Source organism: Oncorhynchus clarkii, chromosome 15 (assembly GCF_045791955.1).
Source record: "Oncorhynchus clarkii lewisi isolate Uvic-CL-2024 chromosome 15, UVic_Ocla_1.0, whole genome shotgun sequence".
NCBI classification, from domain to species: domain Eukaryota; kingdom Metazoa; phylum Chordata; class Actinopteri; order Salmoniformes; family Salmonidae; genus Oncorhynchus; species Oncorhynchus clarkii.
In genome coordinates, this window is record NC_092161.1 from 16,776,747 (window position 1) to 16,790,418 (window position 13,672).

General features: G+C 42.7%; 1 protein-coding gene across 2 annotated transcripts; it reads right to left on the reverse strand.

Moving 5' to 3' along the window:
* Nucleotides 1–1,920: 1,920 nt before the first annotated feature.
* On the reverse strand, nucleotides 1,921–13,003 carry LOC139366980 (palmitoyl-protein thioesterase ABHD10, mitochondrial-like). 2 transcript variants are annotated; one of them, XR_011626827.1, is made up of 6 exons: nucleotides 12,885–13,003; nucleotides 8,367–8,550; nucleotides 7,099–7,210; nucleotides 5,732–5,869; nucleotides 4,633–5,582; nucleotides 1,921–2,700 (listed from the first exon to the last, which is right to left on the reverse strand). XR_011626827.1 is itself a non-coding variant. In XM_071104801.1 (5 exons), the coding sequence occupies exons 1-5, from the start codon at nucleotides 12,976–12,978 to the stop codon at nucleotides 5,241–5,243; spliced, it is 870 nt and encodes a 289-aa protein (XP_070960902.1). In that variant the 5' UTR covers nucleotides 12,979–13,000; the 3' UTR covers nucleotides 2,922–5,240. The 2 variants fall into 2 exon arrangements, 1 of the variants encoding a protein (XP_070960902.1); XM_071104801.1 differs by lacking the exon at nucleotides 1,921–2,700 and having other exon boundaries at nucleotides 2,922–5,582; nucleotides 12,885–13,000.
* Between the last annotated feature and the right edge of the window lie 669 nt (nucleotides 13,004–13,672).

A 13,672-nucleotide genomic window follows, 5' to 3' on the forward strand; every position in this document is an offset into this window, starting at 1 on the left:
TGTCCTCTGGTCTAATGAAACAAAAATAAAACTGTTTGGCCATAATGACCATCGTTATGTTTGGAGGAAAAAGGTGGAGGCTTGCAAGCCGAAGAACACAATCCCAACCGTGAAGCACAGGGGTGGCAGCATCATGTTGTGGGGATGCTTTGCTGCAGGAGGGACTGGTGCACTTCACAAAATAGATGACATCATGAAGCAGGGAAATTATGTGGATATATTGAAGCAACATCTCAAGACGTCAGTCAGGAAGTTAAAGCTTGGTCGCAAATGGGTCTTCCAAATGGACAATGACCCCAAGCATACTTCCAAAGCTGTGGCAAAATGGCTTAAGGACAACAAAGTCAAGGTATTGGATTGGCCATCACAAAGCCCTGACCTCAATCCTATAGAAAATTCGTGGGCAGAACTGAAAAAGCATGTGCGAGCAAGGAGGCCTAAAATCCGGACTCAGTCACACCAGCTCTGTCAGGAGGAAAGGGCCAAAATTCCCCCAACTTATTGTGGAAAGCTTGTGGAAGGCTACCCGAAACGTTTGACCCAGTTAATCAATTTAAAGGCAATGCTACCAAATACTAATTGAGTGTATGTAAACTTCCGACTTCAACTGTAACTATTTGTTCAGCACTTTCTAAATGTACACAGCCATAATTCAGAACATGGGCGTTCTTACAGTATTCTCCCTGTACACCAAGCCAGAACCGTAGGATAAATAAAGGGGGCACATAAGCAGACAATGAAAGCTCTTACAATATTTGATAATGACATTTCTCTTAAACAGGCTATAGGCTGTGTGCACGGCTAAGTCAGAACAGTAGGCAAAATGAGGGAGAATAGGGACCAAATTATTAGGGTGAGGCACATGGGCTACTAACAGCTTACCAAGCAACATACACTTAGTATTACTTAGCTACAGTATACATATTTTCCTGGCATATTACGTCATTTATGCAGCAGCATACAATACATGTTTGGACTCACCTTGTTGTGCTGTGCTCACATGAACAGGAAGGTGGAGCGGTGGTCCTTCTTGGGCAAATTTTGTCATCAAACTTTGTCTTCAAAGTCTGGCATTATGGTGCTTTCAAGACAACTGGGAACTCGAGGAAAAAACAAGGTTGAATCATGATGTTAGTGATCTTCAGGTTGGAGCTCTAGAAAGAGGCCAGAGTTCCCGACTTGGAATTCTGAGTTGGATGACCGTTCAAAATGTATTTTCCCAGTCAGAGCTCGTTTTTTCCCCCGAGTTCCCAGTTGTCTTGAACTCACTGAGGTCTGACTGGATTGACAGCATGGCCAATGTTGAATGTTTATCCTTTTAATCCTGGAAAAGAGACCCTTAAACCCAGACTTGGACCACACATCCACTCCACTGAATAGCAGGATAGTGATTGCTTAGCAATGCTTGCAGTTAGCCACGGATTCCTTCCAACACCCTCATATGTTTATGTCCAGTGGCCAATGAGCACTGATGTGTTTTATCTATAATTTATCTTCATATGACAAGGATTGAAAAGGATTTGTAAGTAGATTGTCGACTTGATTCACGATGATGACTACTAGCTTGCTAAGATTTTGAAAGTATGATCTTGTCCAATCAAAGCTACTGTAGATAGAACATGATTTGATGTCCTTTTATCTGTGGCCAATGACCTTGAGCATTCTTGGTTGGGCACTTCTAATGTTACTCTATGGCAGCACCCAAGGGGCTTGAATTTGAGCTCCTCCTGTAGATTTTGCAGTGACGTAGTGTCCCCATTACAGAACACTTAGCCAATCACGGCGCAACTAGAGAACATTACCAGCCCCTACGCTCTGTATGTTCCGCTGGCTGCCCCACCACCCCAGAAAGCACTGAGCTAGGCTGAAACACCTGCATTTTGGAGCTGCCTTACTCAAGAAAGCAAAAAAGAGACCATGTTTGTATGCGGCTTTATTAACTTTTTTTACATTTTTTTTTATTTTACATTGTTTGCAAACTGATATGTGACAGGTAATAATGCTAAAATAACATGCAAAACAGGCAACAAAAAAAGTTATTTTTTAGCTAAACAGGTGGGGCTCAAAACTGGTGGGGCTCCACCTGCCATGAATGACAGGTCGGCACTGCTCATGCCCATGACAAAAGTGTTTACTACTCATTGTTGATATATTTGGCCGTACTACTCTCACACTGGATTGGAGCCCAGACTCACAATTTATAGAACCAGATAAAAAACAAACATGTTTTCACCGACCTTAAATGTGTCTGCAGGTTTGGAAGGCACAGTACAACCCATTAGTGTCTGACTTGCAGCTTGTCTCTCAATTTTGATGAGAGCCATTGCGCTGCTTTAATTGGGTTAGTTATAGAGGTGGATGACAGATCTGGAGAGAGGGTCTGAGTGCGGGGAAGGCTACAGTACTGAAATGACATCATGCATCACAAGCTGGAAAAAGTATTCAGAAAGTGTTGAAATACGGGAAATAGAGGTGATTTTCCAGAATGTCCGTTAAACTTTGGAATCCTAACATCATTGCAATACTGTACCATTTGACTGTCAAGCTAAAATAAATTCAGGAGTATCCTCATCATCACTGTATCTGAGTGTATGCACTTCTAGCCCTTGTCATTAGAGTACATGGTCTAGCACTACATATTAGTAAATTCCTCACCAGTAATGTACATACAGTGAGTGCATTCAGAAAGTATTCAGACCCCTTGACTTTTTCTACATTTCGTGACGTTACAGCCTTATTCTAAAATTGATTATTTTTTTGCTCAATCTACAAACAATACCCCATAATGACAAAGCAAAAACAGGTTTTTAGAAATGTTGCTAAATTATATATATATTTTTTTAAACAGGAAGTATCACATTTACATAAGTATTCAGACCCTTTAATCAGTACTTTGTTGAAGCACCGTTGGCAGCGATTACAGCATCGAGTCTTCTTGGGTATGACACTACAAGCTTGTTACACCTGTATTTGGGGAGTTTTTCCCCATTCTTCTCTGCAGATCCTCTCAAGCTCTGTCAGGTTGGATGGAGAGAATTGCTGCACAGCTATTTCCAGGTCTCTCCAGAGATGTTCGATTGGATTCATCCGGGCTCTGGCTGGGCCACTCAAGGACATTCAGAGACTTGTCCCGAAGCCACTCCTGCATTGTCTTGGCTGTGTGCATAGGGTCGTTGTCCTGTTGGAAGGTGAACCTTCGCCCCAGTCTGAGATCCTGAGGACTCTGGAGCAGGTTTTCATCAAGGATCTCTGTACATTGCTCCGTTCATCTTTGCCTCGATCCTGAGATCCTGAGGACTCTGGAGCAGGTTTTCATCAAGGATCTCTGTACATTGCTCCGTTCATCGTTGCCTCGATCCTGACTAGTCTCCCAGTCCCTGCCGCTGAAAAACATCCCCACAGCATGATGTTGCCACCACCATGCTTCACCGTAGGGATGGGGCCAGATTTCTTCCAGACATGACACTTGGCATTCAGGCCAAAGTTCAATCTTGGTTACATCAGAACAGAGAATCTTGTGTATGATGGTCTGAGAGTCTTTAGTGTACTTTTGGCAAACTCCAAGCGGGCTGTCATGTGCCTTTTACTGAGAAGTAGCTTCCGTCTGGCCACTCAACCAGTCTGGCCACCTGATTGGTAGAGTGCTGCAGAGATAGTTGTCCTGGAAGTTTCTCCCATCTCCACAGAGGAACTCTAGAGCTCTGTCAGAGTGAACATCGGAATCTTGGTCACCTCCTTGACCAAGGCCCTTCTCCCCCGATTGCTCAGTTTGGCTGAGCGGCCAGCTCTAGGAAAAGTCTTTGATGGTTCCAAACTTCTTCAATTTTAGAATGATGGAGTCCTCTGTGTTCTTGGGGACCTTCAATGCTGCAGACATTTTTTGGTACCCTTCCCCAGATCTGTGACTTGACACAATCCTGTCTCGGAGCTCTACTGACAATTCCTTCGACCTCATGGCTTGGTTTTTGCGTTGACATGCTCTGTCAACTGTGGGACCTTTGTATAGACAGGTGTATGCCTTTCCAAATAATGTCCAATCAATTGAATTTACCACAGATAGACTCCAATCAAGTTGTAGAAACATCTCAAGGATGATCAATGGAAACAAGATGCACCTGAGCTCAATTTCGAGTCTCATAGCAAAGGGTCTGAATACTTATGTAAAGGTGTTTGTTTCTTATTTTGAATACATTTGCAAAAATGTCTAAACTGTTTTTGCTTTGTCATTATGGGGTATTTTGTGTAGATTAATGAGGGAAAAAAAACATTTGATCCATTTTAGAATAAGGCTGTAACGTAATAAAATGTGGAAAAAGTCAAGGGGTCTGAACACTTTCCAAAGGCAATGTACAGTACTTAAATAACTCAGGCACTTTGTTTTACACCCCGATGCGTGCTCATGTTTAAGTGTCGTCATCCGAAGAGTGAAAGGTCAGAGCAGCAGTTAGAGGATCAGAGAGAGAGAGAGAGTTACTGCGTCTGCTGCAGCAGGACTGGCTTTCTGCCCCATTGAACACAGTCCAATAACCAACAACGTGTTAATTAACAGCCCAGTGGCTCAGACTGGCCCATGGGAATGTGGGTGGATGTACAAGAAAATAGAAAAGACATTCCTCTGGACTTTTCTTCAGCTATTTTGAGATAGTGTACAGTCTTTTTGGTATGGACACAGTGTGAGAATACAGCTTGGACCGATCACCACACGATGTCACAGTGCTTCTGCGTAGGAGGCAGTTTGATGGAGCTTGTTGTCTGTGTGTATTCCATCTGTGCCTCGTATAATATCTGCATGCACAATTAGACGAGACCTGCGCTCCACTCTGCTGTGCAGAGGCTTTGTTGACCCAACGGGTATGAGACGTGGTAAAAAAAGGCACAGTAGAACTATTGGGGTCTGGCAAAAGGACCAGGATCTGTCAAACAAACAGTGGCAGCATTAGCAGTGGCAGTATTGCCCGTAAAAAGGTTTACCTAAAAAAGACTGCACAGAGTAAACTGGTAAAAGACACACTCCCTCCCCAAGGCAGGCATTAGGGACCTGGCTGAGGTTTCTGACAGACGACATCCTCGTTCCATCACAGTTTGTACTTTCAATAATCCTCATCTTTCTCTCTTGCTTTGTAACAGCATACTGAGGACAAACTGGGCAGGATGGAAGGAAGGAAGGGTAAGGGGAGAGTGGGATCATATATGGTTGCTCCTGCCTCTCCAATGGGGTGCATTCCTAACACTCCCCCAACTCAAACGAGGGTGGTCAGCTTGTCTATGAGGTCGTCGATGGTGTAGACCATGAGCCTGATGTCATCCTTCTCGGCCATGCGGTGCTGACCGTGGCGGCGGAGGATGACGTCCACGTCGGGGCTGAGGACGCGCTCGGCCACTTGCATGGAGATGTGCCAGGGCACATCGTCGTCCTTCAGGCCGTGGATGAGCCTCACGGGGCAGGTGATGGGGATGGGGCTCTGGAGGACACAATGGTTCTCCGCCTCCTTCAGGAAGCCAATAGTGAACGTGTAGGTGCCCTCCTCGCTGTGCTTGGTGGGCACAGTAAGCACGCCCTTCTCTTCAATCTCCTTACGCACCTGTGATGAAATGGGATCCATTTCATTTTAAATCAAATAATAAATTGACATTCACATAGAGCATTTTATTTCAATTCACCACTCCCTGAATAGAAATGGAATTAGCACCTGGTCATAACCACACATTATTGTATGATGTCCTCGCTCACCTCTAAAGACATTGACTTGAAGGCTGTGACGATGTGGTCTGCTGCCGTGGATATGCCCACCAGAGCTGCAGTCTTCTCCGGCCTGGCGATAGCTGCCAACAGCATGAGCCAGCCACCCATACTGGACCCCACCATGATCTAAACAGAGAGACCATGGGGAAAGACGTGATTACGTTAAAGATGCCTTGATCTAGGATAGGGAGCAATGGTCCATAGAAATACCAACAGTTTGATATGGATTGCTTCGCTTGTCTCCTCATCTCCTTTCTTCCATTTGAACCGACTCTTCTGCAGAGAAGAACCATGGTCATCTAGCTATCGCTACAACGGACAGAAGTAGTTTCTAAAAACAGATGTGATTCTAACCAGGGGAAATTATTTCCCGATCGTTCAGTTCCGAGCACAACCCGTCTGTATTTCGTTCAGTTTGAGTGTTCCAACCAGCATAGTAAAGAACTGGTTCATATAGTTCCTTTTCGTACATTCCCCCCCCCATGAACTCAACATACTGTAGCTTTTACATTTATGTCATTAATTTACTCCACCAATTAGTGTGGAAGGAGAATCTTGCTATGGAACAGTAAGCTAGTTGTTTACATGACATGAAGTGAATTGCAATGTGTTTAGGCTATTACTAGTATTATAACGTCCCTAAATTACAGAATTACATACCAGATATTAAGAATGTTCCGGGAACAATTTAAAAAAATGATTAACCAGTTCTCAAAATGTGAACGGTACTGTTCCGGGAACACTAAAAGATCACTTTCGTTCCCGATTCAGTTTTTCCATCCCTGGAAAAAGGCTGTTATTTGTTCTGTTCCCTGAATCAGTTCCATCATCATCACAAGGACATTGGGAGTAATATGACTCTGGTCCTGTTAATGGGCTCATTCACTAGCTGTGTGTCTGATGAATGTCAAGAAGAGCCCTGAAGCCTGGCATGGGAGGCTATGCTACTCAGGTAATGATTGAACGGTGTGTGACGTGAACGTTACATGGTGTTGTGAGATGATATTTCATTTGTGTGACAGCGCCCACTTGTGAAAACATGTGACACTAACACCACCACCATTTGAAGTCAACAACATTAATACACAACCACAGTTGTTTTTATACAGATTCTAACTGAAATCTTAAAAATTAACAGAGCATATTTTGAAATATCAATGTTGAGACGGTCTATAACTGGGTTATAAAGTCAAACCAGTCTTTGAGCTCTTAAACGCAGATCTGAAAATACAAAACACTTTAATAAGAACTAAATCAAATACCAATTTGAATCCAACCAAATACACACAGAAATACGAGAGTTATCTAAAGGCTAGTTTAGATATGATTCTAGAGCCAGTGGAGAGTTCTTTCACCTGTGGACCCTCTGTTAGTTCATCCAACACGAAGAGGACATCTTTCTTCCAGGTGCCAATGGTCCCTTCAGTGAACACCCCCTCCGATAACCCATGGCCTGTGTAGTCAAACCTGGGGAACCACAAACACAACATGAGCCTGGGGGACCAGTCAGACATACAATAAAACATGGGGGAAAAAAATCAGGCTACTAAGCTAGCATCAAAACTCTGAGAGCATAGTGTATTTGGGTAACAGTTAGAAGGTGGTCTATTTGCGTAACATACAGGCTATCAATCAATCAAATGTATTTATAAAACCTTTTTACATCAGTAAATGTCAAAGTGCTATACAGAAACCCAGCCTAAAACCCCAAACAGCACGCAATGCAGATGTAGAAGCATGGAAAAACTCCCTAGAAAGGCAGGAACCTAGGAAGAAACATATAGAGGAACCAGGCTCTGAGAGGTGGCCAGTTCTCTTCTGGCTGTGCCGGGTGGATAAGAGGACATGGCCAGATTGTTCTTCAAGATGTTCAAATGATCATAGATGACCAGCAGGGTGAAATAATAATCACAGTGGTTGTAGAGCGTGCAACAGGTCAGTACCTCAGGAGTAAATGGGTTCAAAAGTTAGGGAGTCTATTCAGGCAATGAACATCAAGATAGAGGTTTGGCTAAGGCACGCCTACCTCAGATCTTCAGATTCAGGGGGTATATTTGGGTAATGTGCCACGGTCTAAACGACGGTATAAACATGGTATTTCTATAACATGGTTTATTAGGCCATATAATTTTTATTAAAATGTTTACTCAATTTCCTTTTCTGAAAAGTGAGGTGAGCAAGAGCGAATAAAATGTAAATCAAGTAGACCCTCTTGTTAAAATACTATAGCAACCTTTGTTCAACACCTATAACCTAATCAAAAGATTTTAGCAACTTGGGAAGGCTAAAAGAGCCAAAGTTCAGCTATAATTTGAAAGTTAGTTGTGTACCAGTATGTCTTTACAGGAAGCTTGAGGAAATTAGTTATGCCATAATCATGCAATTCTATATATTTGTATTTATATTTGTGGGAAACATTTAATTACATTTGAGTAATTTAGCAGACACTCTTATCTAGAGTGATTAGGGTTAAGTGCCTTGCTCTGGGGCACAGACAGACTTTTCACCTAGTTGGCTCGGGGATACGAACCAGTGACCTTTCAGTTCCTGACCTAACGCTCTTAAACACTAGGTTACATGCCGCTGTGTATTGTGTTACACAGCGGCAGGTAGAGTACAGTACCTAAGGTATGAGTGTCCAAGAGACCTGCAGAACTCCTCCAGGGCCTCAGCTTTCTGGCCATTCATGTTGGATCCATACCCAGGCAGGAAGACCACGCCTGGACTCTTCCCCTTTACCCTGCAGTAGGCCAGCTTAGGGAGCTCTGGCCTTGTTGCATACTGTACAGAGGACTTCTGTCTCACCCCTGTATGACAAACACACACAATATGTGCCAATTGACTATGACAGAATTCTAATAAGTGATTTAATGCAATAGTTGAGAATGGAGTGCATCTTTAGGAATAGCGTGTAAAATATAGGTTGTATTTGGGTGCTTTGTGCAACCCCCTTGAAAGATCAAATCAGGGTGAAGTCAAGGCAAGGAATGATCAGCTGGGGAATTCTTATGTAACATTTAGAAAATTGAATTTGGCCAGTGCTGTGGGACAAGACCTTGTTCACATCACCAGAGTGAAAGCTACCGAACAGACCCTGATACAGCAGACTATGACGCGATGCAATTCAGGTGAAAAAGTGTTACTTATCACAATGTAAAAACAATTAAAACAGAATAACATTACAAGCCTAGAAAATTATAAAGCAAAAGGTTATACTTAATTTAACAGCATTTGCATTGATGTGTAAAAACGAGGCTACCCTAGCTGTTTTTAGCAACGCTTGAACTGGCATAACGCAGTTTATCTGGACCCCTGCAAGGTCGCAGTTCGCCCCCCTGAAAAAAGAAAACAATCGAATGAGTCAGCCAGACAGCCATTCGCCAAGTATAGATTGCAGATCGCTGTCCATTGTGTTGAAACTGCGACATGTCTATGCGGCTGCCTATCGAATTGATGATAGGCTACATGCCCTGGCACCACAGAAAGCCTATAGCTTTGCCTTAGCTAATGGATACATGCTAGAACTATTTGGTTGTCATTTCCCCATGATAAGCAGGGCGTCCACTTAGGATGCTGGCTGAGGGATTGTAAAATAAATGTTCGATACAACAGCATACTAATCTGCAACCAATTGATTTGTTTAGAATATACAGCAGTCCTGTATAGCCAACCTGCATGATATGAGCCATCCTCGCGGTCTCTCCCAGCATGGATAGACATTTGTTGTGCGTAAAACCAGTCTATTAATGCCAATCTCTTTTTTGCTCTATGTAGAGGCCTATAGTAACAACAATATGCGACTGTGTCGCCTTGCATTTTTGTGTTCAAATGTTCTCACCACGACCTGTAGGTCCAGGTTGGGGGCCCGACTGTTTTCAATACTGAGTATTGACAATCCAGACAGTCTTTTCTGACACATTGTGCATTATATGTCCATTGCGCTGCAGACAATTTAAACTTAGTCTTGAATGATGCATGCCAAGATATACCAGAGATAAGGGACTGTTGATATTGCAACCACACAATTGAAACGGCAGTTCACCAGTATGAACAAAATCGCAAACCGCTTTTTTTTTTGGAGCCCTCGGGAACTGCTGTCATTTAAAGATGATAATCTGTTTGCATCTGCCAATTTATTGACTGTCCAGTATCCACATGACCTGTCCCCAGAGCTTCCTATACAGTTCATCTCTTTCCGTAAGGTGTTGAGGCTGGCAATTAAGGAGGATATGAGGCTCAATTAATGATGTTGCAGATCTGCTGTATTTGAAGCACCACTCCCTTCTGCCCAGTTTCCCTGATGTACTATGGAGCATACATTTAACAGACTTTCTATAAACGTGGGTCTGTAGACACACTTTTCTCTCTGCTTGGCGTTTGGCCCCCCAAAAAAAGCAGGAACTTGGAGGACTTTTATTTTGACATGAGGTAAGCAGAGATGAACTGACCTAGCTGAGAAACTGCATGGGACTACAACAGACCCACGTTTGGAAATTCTGTTTAATTATACTTTCCATTAGATGCTTTTTTCTCTGATTCCCCCCTGCATAAGGACCAAGCCTACAGACAATCAAAAGAGTATGTTGAAATAAAATATTATTTCATTTCTGGCTTCCAGCAGACTATTTTAAATTGTTTTTGTAAGCCAATTCCCAGCAACGCAAGTGTGTAAATACCATAGTGCTAGAGGACTCATCTTTGTATCTGTGCCATTATAGTGTCTCTGAAAGCATGGGCAGCACCATTGAGGCAATCTCCATTTTGAAGGAGTCAATTTTCTTCATGATTGGCTGATCTGTCCAGGTTGGACATGACTCCAACAGGGTCACAATGAAGTTGGAAGTCCCACTCAGTTTGACTTCAATCAAAACGGTGAAAGCTCTCAATGGCTCTGCCCATGCTAATGCAGCCTTTTGGCTACTTGAGGCCTCTATCATTCTCTATGGCAAAAAGAAGCTACTCCTGCACTTTACACTGGGGGACTGTGCTAACCACAGACATTAAATCCAGTAAATGGTGATAGCGCTGATGTACGTCATCCCCGTATTCCGATGGAAAACTCCTGATGGCGCATGAAGCTGGAAGTATTTGAATTTGAAGCACACCATATCAGAGATTACTTTTGAGGAGATGTAAAACTCCCTTGGAATCATATTAACGCCCATAGTGTACATTGCCCATGCGTCATCAATGGGCCGTGTGGTCCATTCTGGGCGATTCTGGGGCAAGGACTCGACTCATACCCTGACTTTGAGAAGGGATTACGTGACGATTCGCTTACCAACCGTGTGACACAGCATGACAACGTGAACGTGATTGGTCGACAGTCTGAAGGGTAAGGTGTTACATGTCCCTCCATTCATTGCCCAATGGGATTCTGGTGTTCTCCTTTCTCGAATATATCTGGCCATATTGCTGAATGGACCAACATTTTTTTGTGTTAAGGATCATGGCGAAAGTGGTCGTAACTAGCAAAGGATCATGGTCGATGTAGCTGTTTTCATCACGGTCACCTAATAATCCCCAGTTTACAATTGGCTCATTCATCCCCCTCCTCTCCCCTGTAACTATTCCCCAGGTCATTGCTGCAAATGAGAATGTGTTCTCAGTCAACTTACCTGGTAAAATAAAGGATAAATAAATATTACCCTTCCCCAGAGCTGTGCCTTGAAACAATCCTGTCTCGGAGCTCTACGGACAATTCCTTTAAAATCATGGCTTGGTTTTTGCACTGTTAACTGTGCAACCTTTATATGGACAGATGTATGCCTTTCCAAATCATGTCCAATCAATTGAATTTACCACAGGTGGACTCCAATCAAGCTGTAGAAACATCTCAAGGATGATCAATGGAAACAGGATGTATCTGAGGTCAATTTTGAGTATCATAGCAAAGGGTCTGAATACTTATGTAAATAAGGTATTTCTGTTGTTTTATTTGTAATAAATTTGCAAAGAATTTCCAAAAGCATGGTTTTGCTTTGTCATTATGGGGTATTGGTTGTAGATTGATGAGGGAAAAAACTATTTATTCAACTTTAGAATAAGGTTGTAACGTAGCAAAATGTGGAAAAAGGGAAGGGGTCTGAATACTTTTCTAACGCACTGTAACGCTTTTTACTTCCAAAAATCAGAATAGGGTTGTTTTACCTTTATTTAACTAGGCAAGTCAGTTAAGAACACATTCTTATTTTCAATGATAGCCTAGTGGGTTAAGTGATGATTCAGAAATGTAGATATGATGGTAATGAGGAAATAAAGTACATCAGCATGTCTGGTTTGTTTATTCTGCAGCACCATATGTTATTGGTAATTTACACATTTCTTTAACATTACAAAATGGACTCATTAAGTGATCCTTATGTGAAACAAAATCACAACCTCTTGAATATGATTATAGTTCCAATTCAACTTTAACCCCCAGAGGGGGTATTACTTCCCTAAATGTACATGTCAACTCAGGGATTCGATCTTGCAACCTTCCGGTTACTAGTCCAACACTCTAAACACTAGGCTACCTGCCATTGTCTTCCACACTGCTTTGTTTCTGAATGCGGTTTGTAAGAAGGAACTGCAGTCGAAAGTTCATGACCTTTGATCACATGGTTGTTGTAAAGGTCATGCAGTCGACTTGTAGTAGCAAGTCAGGACTATTTTTATACCCATATAATGCCACACATTGTTAATGGCTGTGACGGTTGGTCAACGTGTTGACTAAAGTGATACGCTCGAACGCGCCCATTCCTTACATGGATTGATTGTGCGATATCCAAGAATATGCAAGTGCTGCGCAGTTTATATGTGTATGAGCAAACAAATACATTCAGGTGACGGGTTCTGCCGCTGGGTTGTCACAAGTTGCCACAGCCACGAAGTCAAAATGTGGCTATATCGTAATCATCCATGAAAACAAAAAGTTGCTTAATTTAAGGATAGGGTTAGGCATAGCGTGGTTAGGATGAAGTTTTAAATCATTTTAAGAAGATAAATTGTAGAAATAGGCTGGGTTTATGACTTTGTGGCTGTGGTACCTAGTGCCGACCCTGCCTCTGCCACACACCCTCCTCTATTTGTTTTTATAAACGAAGCCTGTAAGTTTTCCCGTGAAACGGTACACATCGAACCGTAGTACCATACTCACCCCCCAAAGCCTTTGGCGAGAGAGTAGCGACTGCTCCATCCTTCAAAATGTGAGGCAGTCCTTTGCGACAGAACTTCAGAGCGACGGCTGCCATATCTCAGACTTCACCACACACTAACGAAATATCGCGAGAAGACCAACTTTGCCAGATCTTCTTTGGTGGGGGTTTTGTCGGAGGTTGGCATCCAACTTTATGGTGCATTACCGCCACTTCAATGTTGACAGATGCATACAATAGAGGTCCCCAATACATTAGTGTGTCTGTGTACATGAAAAGTGGTCCACAAATGGAATGTACTTAAAAATATATATATTGTATATTGCACCGTGGGTTAATTTTCCTGTTTTAAGGACATAACTCCCAAACTCTCTGTATGTGGCAAACCTTGAGAAAGGCTATTGCACCTACCCATCTATCCACAATAGTCTACAATTTATAAATCAGGAAAATTCCATTTACATTCAAGGAATTGGGCGGCAGGGTAGGACTAGTAACTGAAAGGTTGCAAGTTCAAATCCCCGAGCTGACAAGGTACAAATCTGTCGTCCTGCCCCTGAACAGGCAGTTTACCTGTTCCTAGGCCGTCATTGAAAATAAGAAGTTGTTCTTAACTGACTTGCCTAGTTAAATAAAGATACTAAATAAAAAGGATGCCATTCAAGTCCATGAGAGGAGACCTGTATGTGCTGGTAGGAAAATTATTAATGTAATTCGCAATGAAAATGGTACACGACAGTGATCTTTAGGCAGGGCATTCCATGTAATGGTCTGCTTCGCAGAGAGACCG